Source organism: Ascaphus truei, chromosome 3 (genome assembly GCF_040206685.1).
Source record: "Ascaphus truei isolate aAscTru1 chromosome 3, aAscTru1.hap1, whole genome shotgun sequence".
In the NCBI taxonomy this organism is placed as follows: domain Eukaryota; kingdom Metazoa; phylum Chordata; class Amphibia; order Anura; family Ascaphidae; genus Ascaphus; species Ascaphus truei.
Window position 1 is genome coordinate 338,387,637 of NC_134485.1, and position 21,422 is coordinate 338,409,058.

At 41.6% G+C, this 21,422-nt stretch overlaps 1 protein-coding gene across 3 annotated transcripts in view; it reads left to right on the plus strand.

The window, feature by feature from the left end:
- Positions 1-21,422, plus strand: part of SLC4A8 (solute carrier family 4 member 8) — a 423,930-nt gene that overhangs the window by 299,449 nt on the left and 103,059 nt on the right. For all 3 annotated transcript variants that reach the window (XM_075591636.1, XM_075591637.1, XM_075591639.1), the window contains one exon: positions 17,837-17,997. In XM_075591636.1, coding sequence (XP_075447751.1) covers positions 17,837-17,997 — 161 coding nt within the window. The remainder of the gene's footprint in view (positions 1-17,836; positions 17,998-21,422) is intronic.

Consider the following 21,422-nt stretch of genomic DNA (forward strand, 5'->3'; position numbering starts at 1 on the left):
CGTCACCTCCGTGGCCACAAGGACAAGTATTGAGGAACGGAAGGATTAACACTGCGGGGGTCAATGCTTTTGAATGGGACCCCACCGTGTTAATCCTTCACTTGAATGGGCCACCTGCTGGGAGAAAATACAGCTACAGTATTCACTTTCCAGATGAGCTGTGCAGATGTCTGCAGCCGTGTCTCCATCTCTCCATCTGAATCCGTGTTCCCGCAGCGCGGAAGGTAAGAGATGCAGGGCTGTTTGTAATCCCTTCCCCCTGTAAGATGTAGATGCCTGAGGATGGGGCTCTACATAATAAGGGGAGGCTACAGTATATGGCCATATTTAGTCATCCACATCATCAAGGGGGCTGGACAGTGTTACAGTACATGTCCTGTCCAGCCACCTTGATTATGTAACTGACCAAATATGGCCATATAGCCCCCTCCCCCCCCCCCCCACATTATGTAGAGCCCCATATAAGGGCACCTACATCTTACAGGGGGAAGGAATTACAGACAGCCCTGCATTTCTTACCTTCAGCACTGCAGGGACATGGATTTAGATGGAGATATGGCTGCAGACATCTGCAGAGCTTACATGGAAGGCAAATATCTGTATTTTCTCACTGCAGATGACCCAAAAGGATTAATGCTGCAGGATCCCATTCAGAAGCATGGAACCCGCAGAAGTAATCCTCCTGGGAAGGTTGCTGTCCTTGGGGCCATGAGAGCTGTAGCCGCAGTGCAGCCACACCGCAGCAGTGAAAATTGCGGCACAGAGCACAGTAAATCTTGCTACACGTGTTAGTGTATGCTCAGCAGAGCTTAAATAGGTAGTGTGACTTGTATTTTTCCCAAGTCTTTGTTATTTCTGTTATTGTATAAATACTCCAAAGCGCAAATCTCCCCTCAGGCATGTAAACAAAAAGGAAACAAAACAACATAGTGCAAATGTGTAATAAACAATTGGACTAATATCACACGGATGAATGCCCATTCACGTGGTGGAAGTTTAAATCAGGGGTTTCCAGATGTCTTATCTGGAGCAGTTATAAGGCAGGAACTCTCCTGGACCATAAATGAAAGAAAGGGTGGAATATAGTGTAACACAGTTTAATTAAAAACCACACATACATGAGCAGTGAGCCCATTAAACTCTCATGCTCCCACAAGAACACAGTAGATGTCCCGAATTAAAGGAAAAGGTGGGAATATTTATTTTATTTATATAATGTTTTACCAGAAAGTAATACATTGAGAGTTACAGATGCAGCGGCCGTTATTCGAACACTTCACGTGGTGTATACTGTACCTGGGAATAACCATGTCATGCCGTGCAATTTCTTCCAACCGTAGACGCGAGTGCAGAAAATGGCATTTTAGTGTTCTGGTTTTGAAACACCTGAAATTGACACAGTAGCACAGTTCTGTACACATTCATTTCATTGCATTTAATTGCACACAATCCATGAAATTCAAACAAAGCAACCGCGATAAACATGTGTGCCTGGGGCGATTGGCGGTGTTAATGCCGCGTGGAGTACAGCAGCGCACACGAAAACGGTGCCATGATTTGTTCGAATAACGGCCGCTGCATCTGTATATATACAGTATATTATATATGTTGAGACTATCAGTCTCGCAATAGTGCTTCACAGCCAGATCAACAACATCGTTAGAAAGATAACATAAATGTATGTCCATATGTAGAATATTGAAAGGAACTTAGTTGTTTGCAGTCCAGGTGCTAAGTGAGTGTGATGAGTAATGCTCTGTATCACAGTGCCCCTTAATGAAGATGAGTAATATTCAGCCGCCTGAGGGTTATAGCACTGCTAACAGATGAGGCGGATGGAGATGTGGGAGCAGTGGGTAAGTGTGATTAGTCCCAAATCAATGATGAACAACCAAGATTACTCCCTCCTTAGTGCAATTATTTGTATAGCCCCCTCCTGTCTAGACTCCAATAGAAAATAACATCCAAAAGCATGTAGATAAATGAAAATCACTTGTAGAAGAAATAAGTACTCACTGTACCAGTATATGGATCAGCAATCCAGAGTCCGTCAGCATGTGTGCGTCTCCAAGTAAGTGAAGCTTGTGTGTACTGACTGATATGTGTGGTTGATTTCAAGTGCTGGTTTGTTTAAAGTGTGTGCAGTTAGAACCAGAAGGAAAGGGAAGTACTGGGTATACTAGCAGGGGTGGCTGTTTTGGGGGAGTGTGCAGTGGGTTAATCTATTTTTAAAGTGTGCTGTAATTTGAAGCCTGTAACTTTTTTTTCCCTTTCTCCTGCCTGAGGCAGAGTGGGTGTGGTTGGTTAATTGGCTGGCCTAACACACCTGCAGTGGGGGTGTTAGTTAATTGATAACCTAACACACCTGGTGGGTGTCCCTATTTAAACAGAGTCTTCTAACGAATCCTGAGCTTGCGTGTACTGACTGATATGTGTGGTTGATTTGAATTGCTGGTTGTTTAATGTGTGTGCAGTTAGAACCAGAAGCAGTTTGAACAAGGAAGCGGTTAAACAAGGTATAGTTATTGAAGTACAGTTTACTGTTAGTACTTCTAAACTTCATAGTTGCTAGAATGAGCAGGATTGAAAATGCCACTCAATGCACATCTTGCCACATGTATGTGCACTTGGAGCAACTGTTCCAAGGAGCATACCGCTGTGAAAAGTGTGAGTGGGTGGTCTCTTTAGAGTCAGAGATTGCTGATCTTAAGAGGCAACTTGCAATATTGATGGACATTGGCAATCTTGAAAGGGAATTAGAGCTCACTGAGCAGGCCCTTGCTTTGACTAGTGGTGCAGATGGTGGCGCTGTTAGTGAGGAGCAGGTAGGTAGCTTGGTTGCTGTTAGTGAGGAGCAGGTAGGTAGCTGGGTGACAGTTAGAAGAGGAAGCAGGGGCAATAGGGAGAGGCAGGTAGTTTCTGAGCTGACACATCCCAATAGATTTGCCATGTTGAGTGAAGATATTGGGAATGTTGGGGCAGAAATAGCAAGGCTGGGGGAGACTAATTCCTCTAGCAGCCAGTGGAATAGTTCCTCCAGCACAGAGGGGACTCCGGATGCTCAGATACAAAGAAAGATTGTGGTGGTAGGGGACTCCATTATTAGGAAGGTAGATAGGGCAATCTGTTGCCAGGACCGCATGAACCGAACAGTTTGTTGTCTCCCGGGTGCTCGGGTTCGGCACATTGTGGATCGGGTAGACAGATTGTTGGGGGGGGCTGGGATTGACCCGGCGATCTTGGTACACGTTGGCACCAATGACAAAGTTAGAGAAAGATGGAGGGTCCTAAAAAATGATTACAGGGATCTAGGCCAAAAGCTTAAGGCAAGGACCTCCAAGGTAGTATTTTCTGAAATACTACCAGTGCCATGCGTTACCGCAGGGAGACAGTCAGAGATCAGGGAGGTTAATGTATGGCTAAGAAAGTGGTGCAGGAAGGAGGGGTTTGGGTTTTTAGAGCACTGGGACTCCTTTTCTGAGAGGTGCCATCTATATTCTAGGGACGGATTGCACCTCAATGAAGAGGGATCTTCTGTGCTAGGGGGGAGAATGCTAAAAAGGTTGGAGGAGATTTTAAACTAGGATGGAGGGGGAGGGGAATGAAACAGATAATGAACTAAATGGAAAGATGAGGATACAAGGTGGTATGGAGGTAGAATGGGGGCAAGTGCAAGTTTGACAAGCGGTGAGACACCAATAGTAAATACAGATAATACTAGAAAACTTCTAAAGACTAAACAAAGTGGGCGCAGAAAGAAAGGAGCAGATAAGATAATAGTACAGGCTGAAAAAAAACTGAAATGCATGCTTGCTAATGCAAGAAGCCTGACAGATATAATGGGGGAGCTTGAATTAATAGCTGCAAGGAAGCAGTATGATATCATAGGCATTACTGAAACATGGTGGGATGAAACTCATGACTGGACAGTTAATTTAGAGGGTTATTCTCTTTTTCGGAAGGATCGAACAAATAGAAGGGGAGGTGGAGCATGTTTATATGTTAAACCGGATCTAAAACCTATTATAAGGGATGATGTCTTTGAAGGGAATGATGAAAATGTAGAGACTTTGTGGATAGAAATTAGCAGTGGAGGTATAAGTATAAAGAAAATGTTTGTGGGAATATGCTATAAACCACCAAATATCTGTGAGATTGAGGAAGCTAAAATACTTTTGCAAATGGAGAAGGCATCAAAACTGGGTCATGTTTGCATAATGGGGGATTTTAATTATCCAGACATAGACTGGGGCAATGAGATTAGCGTTACAACAAAACGGAACAGGTTTTTGGGGGTGCTTAAAGACAATTATATGATCCAAATTATTGAGGAACCAACCAGGAGAGGGGCAGTTCTGGATTTGGTCATATCAAACAATGTAGAAGTGATAACAAATATTCAAGTCCTGGAACATTTGGGTAACAGTGATCATAACATGGTCTCATTTGAAATAAATTATCAAAAAACAGATTACTTGGGTTCAACAAAGACCTTCAACTTTGGAAAGGCAGATTTTAATAAACTGAAGTCTAATCTAGTAGTAATACAATGGGATGATGTTTTTGCAGGGAAAAATGTAGAAGATAAATGGCCAGTCTTTAAAACACTGTTAGAAAAGCACACTTATCAGTGTATACCCTTGGGTAATAAGTATAAAAGAAATAAGTCAAAACCAATGTGGCTAAATAAACAGGTAGGGGAGGAAATGGACAAGAAGAGGAAGGCGTTTAGATTCTTTAAGTCAGAAGGGACAGAGACATCGTATCAAATTTATAAGGATTGTAACAAAAATTGCAAAAGGGCAATTAAATTAGCAAAAATGGATAATGAAAAAAGGATAGCAATAGAAAGTAAGGTCAACCCTAAAAAATTCTTTAAGTACCGTAATAACAAAAAAATGAGAAAAGAAAATATAGGACCCTTTCAGTGTGAGATGGGAAGGCAGATTATTGGAGATAAGGAAAAAGCTGAGGTATTAAACAAATTCTTTGCCTCTGTGTTTACCAGGGAAGAATCAAGTTCAATAGTAGTGCCGCAGGAGGAAGCCACAACCTCCATATTAATGAACAATTGGTTAACTGAGGAAGAAGTTCATAAGCGACTTGAAAAAATTTAATTAAATAAGGCACCTGGCCCCGATGGCATACATCCAAGAGTTCTCAAGGAGTTAAGCTCAGTAATAGCAAAACCATTATATTTAATATTCAAGGACTCCATTTCCACAGGCTCAGTACCACAAGATTGGCGTAAAGCAGATGTGGTGCCTATATTTAAAAAGGGAGCTAGATCACAACCGGGAAATTACAGACCTGTAAGCCTGACTTCAATAGTAGGGAAACTACTTGAAGGTTTAATACGGGATAATATTCAGGAATACCTAATGGAAAATAAAATTATTAGTAATAGTCAGCATGGATTTATGAAGAATAGATTTTGCCAAACTAACCTTGTTTCTTTGAGGAGGTAAGTAGGAATCTAGACCAGGGTAATGCCGTTGATGTGGTCTACTTAGATTTTGCAAAGGCTTTTGATACGGTTTCACACAAGAGGTTGGTGTACAAAATTAAGAAAGTTGGACTCAGTAATAATATATGCACCTGGATTGAAAACTGTTAAAAGGACAGACAACAGAGGGTTGTCATAAATGGAACTTTTTCAGGTTGGGCTAAAGTCGTGAGTGGAGTACCTCAGGGATCGGTACTGGGACCCCTGCTTTTTAACTTGTTTATTAATGACCTTGAGGTTGGGATCGAGAGCAAAGTCTCCATCTTTGGTGATGACACTAAATTGTGTAAGGTAATAGAATCAGAGCAGGATGTAATTTCTCTTCAGAAGGACTTGGAGAGACTGGAAACGTGGGCAGGTAAATGGCAGATGAGGTTTAATACAGATAAATGTAAGGTTATGCATTTGAGATACAAGAATAAAAAGGCGACTTACAAATTAAATGGAGATATATTGGGGGAATCCTTGATGGAGAAGGATTTAGGAGTGCTTGTAGACAGCAGGCTTAGCAATAGTGCCCAATGTCATGCAGTAGCTGCAAAGGCAAACAAGATCTTATCTTGCATCAAACGGGCAATGGATGGAAGGGAAGTAAACATAATTATGCCCCTTTACAAAGCATTAGTAAGACCACACCTTGAATATGGAGTACAATTTTGGGCACCAATCCTAAGAAAAGACATTATGGAACTAGAGAGAGTGCAGAGAAGAGCCACCAAATTAATAAAGGGGATGGACATTCTAACTTATGAGGAGAGGCTAGCTTAATTACATTTATTTACATTAGAAAAGAAGCGTCTAAGAGGGGATATGATAACTATATACAAATATTTTCAGGGACAATACAAGGAGCTTTCAAAAGAACTATTCATCCCACGGGCAGTACAAAGGACTCGGGGCCATCCCTTAAGGTTGGAGGAAAGGAAATTTCACCAGCAACAAAGGAAAGGGTTCTTTACAGTAAGGGCAGTTAAAATGTGGAATTCATTACCCATGGAGACTGTGATGGCAGATACAATAGATTTGTTAAAAAAAAGGATGGACATCTTTTTAGATGGGAAAGGTATACAGGGATATACCAAATAAGTATACGTGGGAAGGATGTTGATCCAGGGATTAATCCGATTGCCAATTCTTGGAGTCAGGAAGGAATTAATTTTTCCCCTTAATGGGGTTTTTTGTTTGCCTTCCTCTGGATCAATAAGTATAGATATAGGATAAAGTATCTGTTGTCTAAATTTAGCATAGGTTGAACTTGATGGGCGGAAGTCTTTTTTCAACCTCGTCTACTATGTAACTACTATGTAACTACTATGTAAGAGCCCAGACAAACAGGCTACGGAGAGCACAGCCCAAGAAGCAAAAAACGGGAACCAGACTGAAGGGCCAGCAAAAAAAAGTAGGTTTATTTTTTAACAGGAATCATCCACAACATCGGAGTTGTACACGGACAGTCCTCTTATGCGTTACGTGCACCAGGCGATTAATCAAAAAATGCCTGGTAAACGAAACGCGTAAGAGGACTGTCCGTGTACAACTGCGATGTTGTGGATGATTCCTGTTAAAAATAAACCTACCTTTTTTTGCTGGCACTTCGGTCTGGTTCCTGTTTTTTGCTTCTTGGGTTGTGCTCTCTGTAGCCTGTACGTCCGGGCTCTTCACCTACATTGAGTGTTACCTCTCAATTTTCAAGTATGCCCTGGGCACAGAACTATGATGACAAATATCTGGTTACAAATACATAGTTAAATTAAGTGAACAGGGTTATACATTATATACAAGGCATTGCATGCACAGTTAAAGATAATATATATTATAGGCGTATGTAACAATTACAGACCAGATTAAAATGCGAGACAGATTTAGTTTAGAAAGAACTGAGACTGGTGGCGGCTGTGAGAGTCTCCGGTAGATAGTTCCAGTTGTGGGGTGCACGGTAGGAGGAGGAGGAGCGGACGGATACTTTGTTGAACCGTGGAACCATGAACAGTCTTTTGGAGTCAGATCTCAGATGATAAGTGCTGCATGTAGTAGGGGTGAGGAGCTTGTTCAGATAGGCGGGTAGCTTTCCCAGAAAGTATTTGAAGGCAAGACAGGAAAGATGAACTTTGCGCCTAGACTCAAGTGATGGCCAATCTACAGTAGTTCTTTGAACATTTGGCAGTGATGTATATTGTAGTTGCATTGGAGGACAAAGCGGCATATTGAATTGTAGAGGGTATTAAGTTTGCTAAGTTTAGTTTGGGGTGCCATGCCATATACTATGTTCCCATTGTCTATAATTGGCATCAGCATCTGCTATGCAATGCGCTTTCTGGCCAGCAGACTTAGGGAGGTTTTGTTCCTATAAAGTACCTCTAGTTTGGCATAGTTTTTGGATGTCAGGGTATCAATGTGAAACCCAAATGTTAAATTGGAGTCAAACCATATGCCCAAATATTTAAAACTAGGGCCAGGGGCTAGGATGGTATTAGAATTGGTTCTGTTCTGGAGCTCATTCATTGGAATTCCCCAGATGTAATTTTCTTGTAAATGCCACCGCATCTGTCTTTTGAACAATGTTCATATTTGCTTGCAAATGAGTCAGGAGCTAAACTTTCTATTTTTGGCATCCCCCACAGACTGCATATATCCTCGAAAATGTCTGTGTTTGAGTTCCCACTCCCCAGAGAGAGTTGCTAATGACTCTAAAGGTTTACAGTCATGTCCTCTACTCCAGGAATATAAATTGCTGTAAGGGCTTCCAGAGTTTGCTCTGCCCAAAAGAGAATTCTTGCTGCTTCTTTAATGACTGACCAACTCTACGTGCTGCCCTGATTCTTTAAATAAAACACCACCATATTCTCAAAATAAACGTGGAATATGTTCGCACCACAAAAAAGGACAAACTTAATTCAAAGGACAAATTGATTGTATGTCTTGAGTACCATAATCATAAAAAGGCATAGAAATTCTTATTTCTAAATCTTGCCCACAGGACAGTGTCTAAGACTGTCAACATTATTCCCAAATGTCTCATGCACATGAAGGCCGTTATCTTTTTTGCCTTCTTGACTGATTTCGCAAAGCATGCCAGTGTATTCCTTCCTTCTTGGGGAATGAACGAACAACCTGATTGAGCTTAGAATTGATTTTGGACAGGGTGAATATGGCTTTTTTTTTAACAATTTATTATCCATCCATGTTCTTGCAGTATCACTAGTACCTGCGATACATGATTTTTGGGGTTTCTAAAGATTCTTCTCTGATGAGCCAATTGCTCAAATATGAGAATACAGCTACAGTATGCCTTAACTTTGTCGCTACTACAGTACCACTATAACTTTTGTGAATGTCCTTGCTGATGTGGCAAGGTCAAACAGAAGCAATTGATACTGGATAATTATCTGTGATTATTGTGAATTTTGCTGGACCCATCAAATTGGTATGTGCAAATATTCATCTCTGGGCCACAGGGAAATCCCAAGGCGCTTATTACTTTTTTTTTGCAGACCCCTTCTTGAATGTCTTATTTTCTAATTGTTCAGGTACATTAAAACTGCTCTGAACTCCCTATGCGGCTTTGGGACCAGAAATAGTCTGAAGTTCATATCTTTCCCTCTTGCAGACCACCAGAGAATCTGTATTTGGAGAATAATCCCAATTCTTTGAGTATTCTTTCGGAAAACGATACTGCATATTAAACCATTGAGTGGTGAAAACTTTCTTTTTTTTTGGTGTCACCCACTATTTCACTCCGTCAAAGTTTTGGCTGAATGGTGAAAATCGAACTGTCTTGCTGTCCCGGCTGTACACCAAACAACATACAGTATGCTGTGTTGAAATTCTACCGTTTTGTCCTCTTTTTCCAAATGCAGAGTTCATTAACTGAATTAACTTATCAATGGAGTTTCCTATACATTTCAAAAGTGTCTAATTTCCTCCTCTCCTTTTACTTCTCGAGCACACTAAATGTCCTTTTTTGGAACATACTGGAAGATCCTCAATTAACTGAATCAAATGCCTCTTGTAATGAGCTGAGAAATTCAGTAACATGTGGACCTTTTGCCTGAAAGTTTTGAATACAATTTCTGCATTTTTTACCTGCAGAGTCACCCGGTAACACTTCTCAAGACAGCATACACTGACTATGCTTCATTGTTTTAGAGCATTTCTTAAACTTCACACTAGTCGACACATCACTTGTTTTAGCGTCTTTAGCAATATCTGAATGGTCGTGAGTCCCAGTCATTTTCCATGCTTCCGAATCGAACCCCCAGTAACGATAATCTTCCAGCACTGGGGGAGTGGTGGTTGTGGTCCCGTGGCTTGCCCCGGTGCCAAAAACAGTCAATCTTACTGCATCTGGAAACTGAACAGGGTGCATTGTCGAAACCTTTACACAGTATCAATTCTTACTCCTTTACCCTCTTCAATTGGTAGGGAAGGACAATAATAACATTTAAATAAACTATAGTTAAGAAAATTAGAGACAACCTCCCCTCCAAACCCCCCCCCCCCCCCGTCCCCCCAGTTATTTTGCCACATGGGAATTTTCCACATGGGAAGGAGGTGTAAAATGTAGTGCCATTCACAGGAAAAGCATAAAAAGCAACTTACATGGCCCAGTCCTTGATCCAACACCATTTTTTTAAGGCTTTGTTTTCCTGTATGGCTTCATGGCTTCTCTGCGTCTGATGCAGGAAGGCACACTTTTCAAATTTGGTGTGATTTTCTTCTGCTTGTCCAGCTGTGATCAAGCCGCCTTGGCTCGCACTGCAAGTTACTACCATGTAGCGGGCCACCCTGGGGGAGATAAACCCGGGGAACCTGATCTCCAGTCTTATCCATGGAGAGATGAGATAAGAGGGGATGGAACAGAGGCAATATTCTCACTGGACACCCTACCAAGGTGTAGATAAAAAGACTACAAAGGGGAAGGTTTCCGGAAAGAATATCCTCTCCAAAAATTAATGACATGATTTTAAATCTAACAATTGATTCAGAGAGATGAAGTAGTTAGAGTAACATTACATATTAAACACAAGCAAAATATTTGTCTTGAATTGTTGACATCTGCAAAAATGGAAAAATAAATGGCCAAAATATCAAACTTATGTCAAAACTTACATACCAAAAATTGCCAAACTGCTAAACCCAATATTTTACCCAGAAACCCACTTTAACACCTAAATTCAGAAACATTTCACTTAAAATGTTGTTGTTTTGGGGGGGGGTGGGGGGGGGGGTCTTTACATTGATTGTGAATTAACAAATATCATTTACTCAAATGTTTTGTGAATTACTTTCAATATCTGTAAAGCAAACCAGCACAGGTTCCCACATCCATACTAAATACCCCTAATGTAATGTAATGGAAGGCCCATTTTCAGGCTTAGTGCCAATATTTCACTACAAAATGTAAAGCTGTACAGATGTAGCCTCTGGGATTAACTTGGTGGGGGCGTCCGATAGCAGAGAATAGACCCCCCCCCCCCCACAAAGAACCACGACTTGTACATTGCTCAGCGCTGCACTGTTTTCCTTTTTTTGCTGCAGCTCTAGAGAAGGTCAATCTGGCTACATCTGTATAACTCAATAATACAGAATAAGTATTCGTGTGACTATCTGGCTCTTTAGTTTCTTATCCTATCCTAACCTATCCTATTTTGCAGCAAGATTATATATTAGGGAAATGTTGTCAAAAACTAAGAAGCATGGTCATTTATATGTCGACTCCCCTAAACCTCCCCAGTATCCCCTGAAATGTCCAGTTCTGTACTTTTTAAAGGTTTGAAACCACGTGTGATGGGTATGCTGTTGCCATGGTTTTGTATTAAAATATTAGAGCACTTGTATTTTATCATTGTGTTGAGATTAATATCAGGTAAATAACAGGTCATAAAAAACAGTTTGTCACAATAAAATATTAAATGTTTGTGTGACGGTGTGCTCACCACAAACAAGATGCTGAGCTGGGGTAATATATATAATGCCAACCCACAGCTGCGTGAGCGCGTCTGGAGTGTAGAGTAGTCGAGGTAGCCGGGTCAGGGTAGTAGAGGTGAGAATGGCCATGATACTTGCCGGGGTCAGTAGTGGAGGGGTACGGATCGTTGTGGGTGCTTTAGCCGAGGTCAGGATTGGAGAGATGCGGATCGTTGAGAGTAAGCCAAGTTCAGGGATGGAGAGATGCGGATGGTCAAACGAAGCCGGGTCAGGAGAGGAGAATAGCGGAGTCCGAAGGCAAGCAGGGTCAGGTAACAAGGCAAGGCAGACAAGGCTGCAACAGAACAGACTGTGGAGAGGCACACGCACAAACAGAGATTATGCTCAGCCGATGAGTCTCTGGCTCTGCTGAGTATTTACAGGAAGCTGTGATGAATCACAGCAGGAGGCGTGTCACTGAGTAGGTTCTGATAGGAAGCTCCGCTGCAGGAGGCAGGTGTGCGGAGTCTTCCTGAGGATATTATTAATGTGATACAGGTGCGTGCTGCATGCGCGCCGTGTGCGCGCTTTGTGCGCTAATGACGTCATCACATCAACTGAGTTGGCATTTAGGTCCACGCGGGCTGCGTGCGTTCTCCTATGATGATAACAGGCTCCAGGGTGAGGTTTGGTAGCGATGCTGGTATCTGGATGTATGGAGGCTAAGTTTTGCGCAGACTGTGCGGCGCCTCATGGATCCTTACCATTTGCATGTAGAAAATTGCCTTATTGGCTCTCTGATAGTTGTAGGTGCAAAGCTCCAACATCTTTTGTAAGGTATGTTCCAGTCCGTTTATTTAGAGATCCTAAAAACTGTCATCTTAAAATATCAGATAATCCATACGTGTAAAGATACAGTAAAATAGTCCATAGAGCTTTTATCTCTATCCATGTTTTGCTTGTTTTTCTCTTGGCAAGCTGTTTATCTTTCATATATTGTGAAAGAATCTTTGAGATCTATCTGTTGACGGCTAATAGCAAGATCCTTCTCCAGGTTTACTTGGTTTGTTAAACACTAAATAGTGGTTCTCCTCATGATTTCATTGGGTTGTGATATGTAATCTTTGCTCCAAAACATGTGTCGATCTGACAGGCACAACAATGACTCATGGCTAAAACAGCAGCATCTTTGCTTCAGTACTTTTATTGTTAGTTACTTGGAAAAGGCCATTCATCTTACATGACAAAGCAGAAATGTCCTTAGAATGTTCAGCACGGAAGAAGGATGCTGAGATGCACAGGAGGAAAGTATTACACATTTATATTCGTATATTTTTGTTAATGGAGCACGGGCGTACAAATGTTGTTTCACATAGAAGAGCTAAGAATCTAATTGTTGGTACCTAGAGAATAGAGAGCGTGACCTGCCTAAAGTTAGAAGATCGTGAGGAATCATAGGGGCCTATTCACTAAACCTCGATAAAATCAGTGCATTGGCGAGCGAGTTTGCATTGTTTTACTGCACTATAAAACGTGTGTCAAAACAGTATTCACTAAGAAAAAACACAATTTTTTTTAAAGTGTGTTCAAAAAATGCAAGATCGCACTACTTTTTTTTTCCAAGTCCTATCACACTGAAACTTTTTGTTGAAACAGCAACCTGGAAGATCTGCACGGAGACACTGCATCTCCATGCACGGCTCTTACAGGCGATCGTGCAGTTTAAATATTCATTTTAATAATAGTGTACGGGAGAGCAGGGGGTCTCCTGATCTGAACTGCATTGATTTCAGCCTCGGGGACCCCCTGCATCCCTAGATACAGGCCCTGGTATGTGGTGCCGGTATCCCCACCATTTTTAAATCCTCCGCGTCACGGGCTACGTGACCAGGGGATTTAAATACTGCAGGCCCCGGTATGGGGTGCCGGTATCTCGGGTAGTAAGGTTTCCCTGAGGCTGAAATTAATGCGGTTCAGCTCAGGAGACCCCTTGCTCCCATACACTATTAAAAATAAAATAAAAACTTAATTACCATAGCGGCTAGCTGCTTTAATGTGATTCTTAATAATAGTGTATGGGAGCAGGGGGTCTCCTGAGCTGAACCACACTCAGGGACCCCCTGCTTCCCGAGTTACAGGCCCCCGTATGGGATGCCGGTATCTCCTGTGCATTTAAATCTCCCGGTCAGGTGACACGGACGATGTAAACATTGCGGTGATACCGGCACCCCAGCCCGGGGCCTGTAACTCGGGAGACTCAGGAGACTCTCTGCTCCCGTACACTATTATTAAAAATCACTAAGGCAATGAAGGGGTTAGGGCACATTAGCTGGTTTATTGGGGGTAGAGAGGGTGAGTGAAGGGGGTTCTTGGCCCTGGGTGGGTGGTTAGGCCTACGAGGAAGGATGTGGGAGGAGTTACCCCTTGACTACCATAGTGGTGGTAACCCCTCCCGTTACCTCTCCGTGCTACCCACACGGTAGGCCTTACACACACCCTGGGCAAAGAACCACCTTCACTCACCCCCTCTACCCCTAATAAACATTAAAATACCTACTAATAAACAACCCACAAGCTCTCCACCTGTACCCCCACCAACTCCCCCACCCCCTAACACATACATTACAGTAATAGGCAAAAGTATTATTATCCAGATATAGATAATAGTGCATTTGCCCATTAAAAATAAAACCAGCCAGCATAAAGTAAATTAAAGTTAAAAGTTACTAACCCCTGCCAGGATGAAGGCTGTCCTCGTCTTCCTCCTTGTTCTCATCACCGTCCTCCATGGGCAGCAACATTACATTAAAAAAAAAACTAATCACCACTAACCCCTTAATCACATTAGCGAACCTTAATCACATTAGTAACCGCTAAAGGAATTAAAGGGTTAACCCCCCTCCCCCGCTAACCAACCGGGCGGCCTGACCACCCTCCCCCCTTCTACCCGTTGATTGGCACAGTGTTAAACCATATCCCCAATATGGGTATGGATTGCCACACTGTCATTGAATGGGTAATCTAAAAAAAAAAAAAAAAAAAAACAGGCACAAAATAAAACACATTACATTTAAATCAAACAAGCATTTGCCAATTAATCCATTGATTGGCACAGTGGTACAACATGCCCATATAATATGGGCTTGGCATGCCACTATGGCTGTCAATGGGCAACCTAAAAAAAACAATCCACAAAAATCCAAAATAATTCAATAAAAACAAGCCCCAAAAATCCAAAATAATTAAATAAAAACAAGCCCCAAAAATACAAACAATTAAATGAAAACAAGCCCCAAAAATACAAAACAATTAAATAAAAACACGCACCAAAAATACGAAACATAACAATTAAATAAAAATATATATTTGCCAAAAATGAATTGTTTTTCACTGTGCTTATCTATAGCCCGAAAGGGGCCAACACATAGGCAGTCAATGGGCAACCTTAAAAAGAAAACTAAATACAATAAAAATACCAAAAATAACATACAATCAATGTTTTTCTTACCTTTGATGTTTTCAACCTACGATTCCGAATGTTGCAGGAACCTCTTGATCCTTGACACAATGCTCCTCAACAGCCGATGGTCTTCTGGTAAGTTATTTTCTTCTTTCTTTTCTTCTTTACTTGTAATCCAATCCAATGGGCAGATGTTGTCCCATCTTCTTCTTGGCTTCAACTGAGATGGGACAGGCCTTATATAAGGCCTGTGGTGTCACATTTGAGTGTCAAATGGCACACCCCCAATCCTATTGGCTGGTGTACAATGTGACAGATAATCCTTTAAAAAAAAAAATGATGTGACATCATATAAAGGTCGGGAAGCCAGTCAGTCAATCAGGAAGGCTATGCTTCCCTCCCTTTAAGATGACATAACCAAAACAAATGGCTGCCATCACATGTTACTCCAACCAATTGGATTGGGAGATATACCATGTGAGGCATCACATGGTACACCCCCAATCTGATTGTTTGTATTTCCATATGACAGGTTCCATTTTTTTAAAAGGATGTGATGTCCCTCCCTTTAAGATGACGTCACATCCTTTGAAAAAAAAAATGGAAGCTGTCACATGGTACTGCAACCAATAAGATTGCGGGTGTACCATATGATGCCTCACATGCAATATCTTCCAATCCGATTGTTTGGAGTAACGTGATTGCAGCCATTTTTTTAATGTAGTCGTCTTAAAGTGAGGGATGCATATCCTTCCTTATTGGCTGGCTTCCTTCCCTTTTAATGATGTCACATCCTTTAAAAAAAATCTGTCAAAAGGTACATCAGCCAATCGGATTGTGGGTGTACCATTTGACACTTAAATGTGATGTCACAGGCCTTATATAAGGCCTGTCCCGTCTCATTTGAAGCCACACCTATTGGATTGGATTACATGTAAAGAAGAGAAGACTGAAGAAAGAAGAAAAGAACTTACCAGAAGACCATCGACTGTTGAGGAGCATTGCGTTGAGGATCAAAAGGTTGCTGCAGCAGTTGGAATCGGAGGGTGAAGACATGAAAGGTAAGAAAAACAATGATTGTATGTTATTTTTGTATTTTTGGTATTTTTATTGTATTTTTTTTTTAGGTTGCCCATTGACTGCCAATGTGCTTATCTATGCCCCTAAGTGTATAGATATGCACAGTGACAAGCAATACATTTGTTTTCAAATGTTTGTTTTTATTTAATCATAATGTATTGTATTTTTGGTGCTTGCTTTTTTTTTTTAGGTTGCCTACTGATATTTTATGGGCATGGTGTACCACTGTGCCAATCAATTGGTTTATTGGCTTTTCTAAAAAAAAATAAAAAAATGTAATGTGTTTTATTTTCTGCCTGTTTTTTTAGCGTACCCATTTATTGCCATATTATATGGGCATGCTTTAACACTGTGCCAATCAATGTTTAGCAGGGGAGGTGGGTGAGGTAGTTGTCCCGGGAAGGGTTGTTAGGCCTCCCGGGTGGGTAGCTGGGAGGGAGGTTAACCCCTTAATTACTGCAGCGGTTACTAACCGCTAAGGTGATTAAGGGGTTAGTGGCCATTAGTTTGTTTTCTATTGTAATGTTGCTGCCCACTGAGGACAAGGATGGTGAGACAGGGGTAAGTAGAACTTTTATTTACTTTATGCTGGCTGGTTTTATTAATAGGCAAATGCGCTATTATCCATATCTGGATAATAGTAATTTTGACCATTACTGTACTGTATGTGTAGGAGTTGGAGAGGGGTGGTATTGATTTTATTGTATTGCACTGTAATGTTCTTTTGAATGGGGAAAAGCGCTGTTAGCCATCTTCGGCTTTTACCCATTCCTGTGTGGTGTCGTTGGTAAAGGGGGTGGGTGAAGGTGGTAGTTACCCCAGGTTGGTGTTTAGGCCTTGCAGGAGGGTAGCGCGATGGTTTAACCCCTTCATTACCATAGCGGTTGTAACCGCTACAGTAATTAGGGGTTAACTTCTACTGCCACCCTCCGGAAGGCCTAAACACCCACCCTGGGGCAACTGCATGCTTCACCCACCCTCCTATACCAACAACTATGCAGAGCCTGCTATGTAACCCTTTTATTACCTTAGCGGTTAGCCGCTAAGGTAATGAAACAGGCTGCAATTTAATTTTTATTGCACAGGATTGATACCAGAGGTCGGCGGGGACCCCTGGAGACCTGTGGGGGCCCCGGGAACCCCAGGTATGCTGGAATTCCTGGAGATGTGGGTACCCCTGGGAACCCGCGTGACCACCCCGGAGATGCGAGGGCCTGCGGGAACACACGGGATATCTAGCGGTCCCCGCCAGCCTCCGGTACCAATTATATGCAGTAAAACTGCTTTTGTCCATCTTGCAATGCCTTTAGTGCCAGCTGAAAAACATTGCAAGTTTTTATAGTACTACTGTATATGCTTATCACTGCTTAGTGAATTGCAGTTTCTGGCAAAAAAACAAAAAACGATTTCTGGCATTTTCTGGCTTATTGTATGGCTTTTTAAAAAAGTGTTATAGTACTATAAAAAGCCTTTTTAGTGCGATATTGCCCTGTTATCTGAGCTTTGTGAATAGCAACACAGGCAATATCGCCTTATAAGGGCATTTATAGTGCTATAAGCCACTTATCGAGGTTTAGGGAATAAGCCCCATAGTCTCAGTTACTTAAATTCAATACCTTTTTTCATTATAGAGTTTAATGAAGACATCAACTCTTAATGGTCAATTTGAATTGCAATGTCTATAAGTCAACAAAAAATTTAGTCCACTGTGACGCATGAAAGAGTACTGTATATAGAATGTGAGTTTATATATAACTCAGTAATGCATAGAAATAGATTTTTATTTTTGGTATATGATTTTTTTTTGCTACATTTTCTATAAAAAAAACGCATTGAGACCATGATAATATTATGCATTTGATATTGACTTTGAATCTCTCCAGGTGGTTAAAGTTTGAGGAAGATGTTGAAGATGGAGGAGAACGCTGGAGTAAGCCCTATGTAGCCACACTTTCCTTACACAGCCTCTTTGAACTAAGAAGTTGCATCATCAATGGAACAGTTCAGCTTGACATGCGGGCAAACACCATAGAAGAAATAGCAGGTACAACCTTCCTTCGGTGAACCTCTTTCATTCCCTTCTCAGCACTTTCTATTCCTATCAGTTCATATTCAACGATTTGTTACAGCTACTGTTGAAGTTTAAATGTGTGAACATTTTTAGTTTAAAGAGGAACCCAGTTGAAGTTAATATTAGAGATACATAGCCCAAAAATTATCAGTCAATTGTTCTTCTTCCCCTTTACCTCTTTCGTTGCACATGAGTACTGTCATTGAAAAAAAGATATGAGGTCTGTTTCAGTGGGTGGACTCAGGAGAACCGATAGCTTGCACCTCTTATTTACATTTATTTGAATCTTCCTGGGCAATGGAAGACCGCTTCACAGCATGGAGAGGCTAAACAAAACTATAAAGACACGAGCACAGAGGACACCTAATAGTGTAATAATTTGATGTAAATGGTACAGTATGGAAATACAACATTTCGCTGCACTCACAAGAGAAACTTTTAAAACAGCCCATCAACTGGTAAGGCAGTACTGCCAATTCAGGGGACGTGATAAAGGACACTTCTAATCGTGAATTTTTCTTGTCAGAACTGACCCTTTCTGAAATCCAGCACAGGTGGCTCAATCAGTCCCTGCATCAGCACAGGTGGCTCAGTCAGTTCCTGCTTCAGCACAAGTGGCTCAATCAGTTCCTGCTTCAGCACAGGTGGTTCAATCAGTCCCTGCATCAGCACAGGTGGCTCAATCGGTCCCTGCATCAGCACGGGTGGCTCAGTCAGTTCCTTCTTCGACTGAGCCTCCGTTTAAGCCACCTGTGCTGAAGCTCGGATGTCCTGAAAACCTGACCTGTTGGGGGGGGGGGGGTTGAGGACTGGAGTTGACACCCCTACCTTAGAGGATACAGATAAGACATAAGGAAGATCAATAAGGTTACATTTCTTGTCTAGGAATGGTATACTGTAGGACAATCAACTTAACTGAGGGTGTATGAACAGAGGTGCTAGACCACACAAGGTGATGAATGGGTTAAACAAACACCAATGCATTTTATAAAGGAAAAGGAATACAAAGATGAATACAAGAGCTCAAATAACTGGCATGATTGACAAAATATCAACTGGAAATGCTTTGCATTATGTCGTTTATTTTATTTTTATTGTTCAACACTGATGTGTTTGCAAACGTTAACAATCTCTAGTTCAATACTTTAAAATATAAAAAAATGTGAAACTTACATCATTATGAACATGGAAACAACGCTGTCTTCATTGTATGTACAGAACAAGATATATGGATGCAAGATTTCCAATAAAAAGTACTGTATACAGTATACTGTACTACAAAAATGAAAAAAAGGTGAACACTCTACGTGCTAAAGAATGTACTGTAGGTTCTATGTACTAAGGCAATTTTGGAATAAAATTGATGCAAAGTGTTGCACCTCTATGCGTCAATATATTAAGAATGTTTGAATAAAAATTGGTGTAGTGCGTTTGACCCTTTGGACGTAGCTACTATGTCATGGGGTCTGGCACGCCATAATAACCGTTCTCGTTTTTCTAGGGGAAATCGTGTTCTCAATATGACATATCTGCTGCTGTAATATATTGGATACAGAACAGTTCCCTTTACAATAGGTATATAAGAGGGTTTCCTCCTTTAAAACTAAGTATAATTTTTTTAAAGTGCAACACAGTCTTATTGGGTAGAAAAAATAATGCACTGCATTTTTGTTTATCATTTAATGTACTTACTGTAGATTTCACATTGCTGACTAGTGTTATTGGTACATCCTACATAGAATTGAACACGCAGGCATGACAATAAATAAACAAGCTGATGAGTGGAATTTATAAACTGCTTAATGTTAATCTGTTTACTTGTGTAGAGATGAGGGAACCATAGACGTGTTTGTATACACTGATGGTCACGTTTAAAACTGCCTTTTGTGGGTATCGAACCATTCCAATTTTTGGACAAGGGGAAATTGTATATGTGTAAACATATCACCTAAAATGTGGCTTCTTTTGTAAGTAAATATAACTTACTAATGGACAAAATCACCCAATTTCTGTTCTTGTTGAACTTCTATGCCATTGTTTTAGCAAATTAATAGACTTAAAAGTCAAGGTACAGTATCTGTGACAGGACGCCTAGAGCCTGGTCTGTAGCTAATGAGTCCAGCAAGGAGCTGGTTAATGGCAGCCAGAATCAATTAGCCAGTCTCTACCTGGCTCATCAAGCAGGTTTAAAGGTGTGCTGCACAAACTGCCTGGAGCTTGAGCAACAAAACCAGGAACAAAGGAATCACGTCCAGAAGTGACTAGAATTAAAGGGCCACACATCTAGGCAGAAAAGCAACACTGCACTGGAGAAACCCACAATGCCACAGTCTGAGTGGGGGGGGGGGGGGCTACGACAGATAGGTACCCACACAAGGTATCGACTGTGTGGCCAAAGTCTCCCCCACCACGTGTGTGAAGAAAAAAAACAACCCATGGGCTTTAAAAATGGGCACTTAAACAAAAGTCCACAGAAACGCCTGTAAGAGAAGTCTGCCCACCTATAGGACTACCAGCTGGGGATCTAGCATATAAGGAGAAAATAACTGCTATAGCACCTCCAGAGGTCAGAGGAAAGAATACACCTGATAACGCCAAATGGAGGGCAAAATGTGGAGCTGCCTGAACTCTGTACGCACCGAAAAGACAGGTCTCTATGACCGTGAACATGATTGGTGGCAGCAAGAGTGGAAACAGCTGAACACTGAATATTTCCACCAGCTAATGCAACTGCAAGAAAAGCATGGTGGATGCTGTGAAACAGATGAAGTTTCAAACAAAGAAGGAGACCCCAGTATCCCTGATGAGAGAGAGTCATCCAAAGCAAAACGTTGGAAAAAGAAACAAGGTTCTCCGCTTAATGTGGAAGGGTCAAACATGCCCGCAGATCCTGAGGAGATCCATCTAGAGCAAATGGAGGATTCGTCCTTGGAATGACAGAATCCCCAGAGGGCCCAAGGCAGAGGTCGTGTACCTTGAAAAAGCGCCTCTCCAGTCCTGATAGGAAGAAACCCTCAACAAACATACCAGGGAAGTGGAGCTGAACCAAGTTAGTGATGAACCCTTGACCAGCTGCCAGTTCCCCAGAAAGAGTTTCAAAGTTTCAGTACTGAGTAGCAGGTCTTTCGGAAAGATATTCAGGCTCTCAGTACAGAGCTGGAGGGATCTAGCCAGGAGGTCAGCAGTCTCAGGACAGATGTGGACATCTTCCAGAATGAGGTTCACACACTCCACATGGATGCTCACACCAGGAGATCAGCAGTCGCCGAACTGGAAATCTCTAAAAAGGAATTTCACAGTCTAGCGGTGGAGCTGACAGTATCTTAAAAAGATGTCCGCAGTCTTAGTACCAATCTTGAAGTCCCTCAGAAGGTGCTTCACTCCCTCAACCTAAAGCT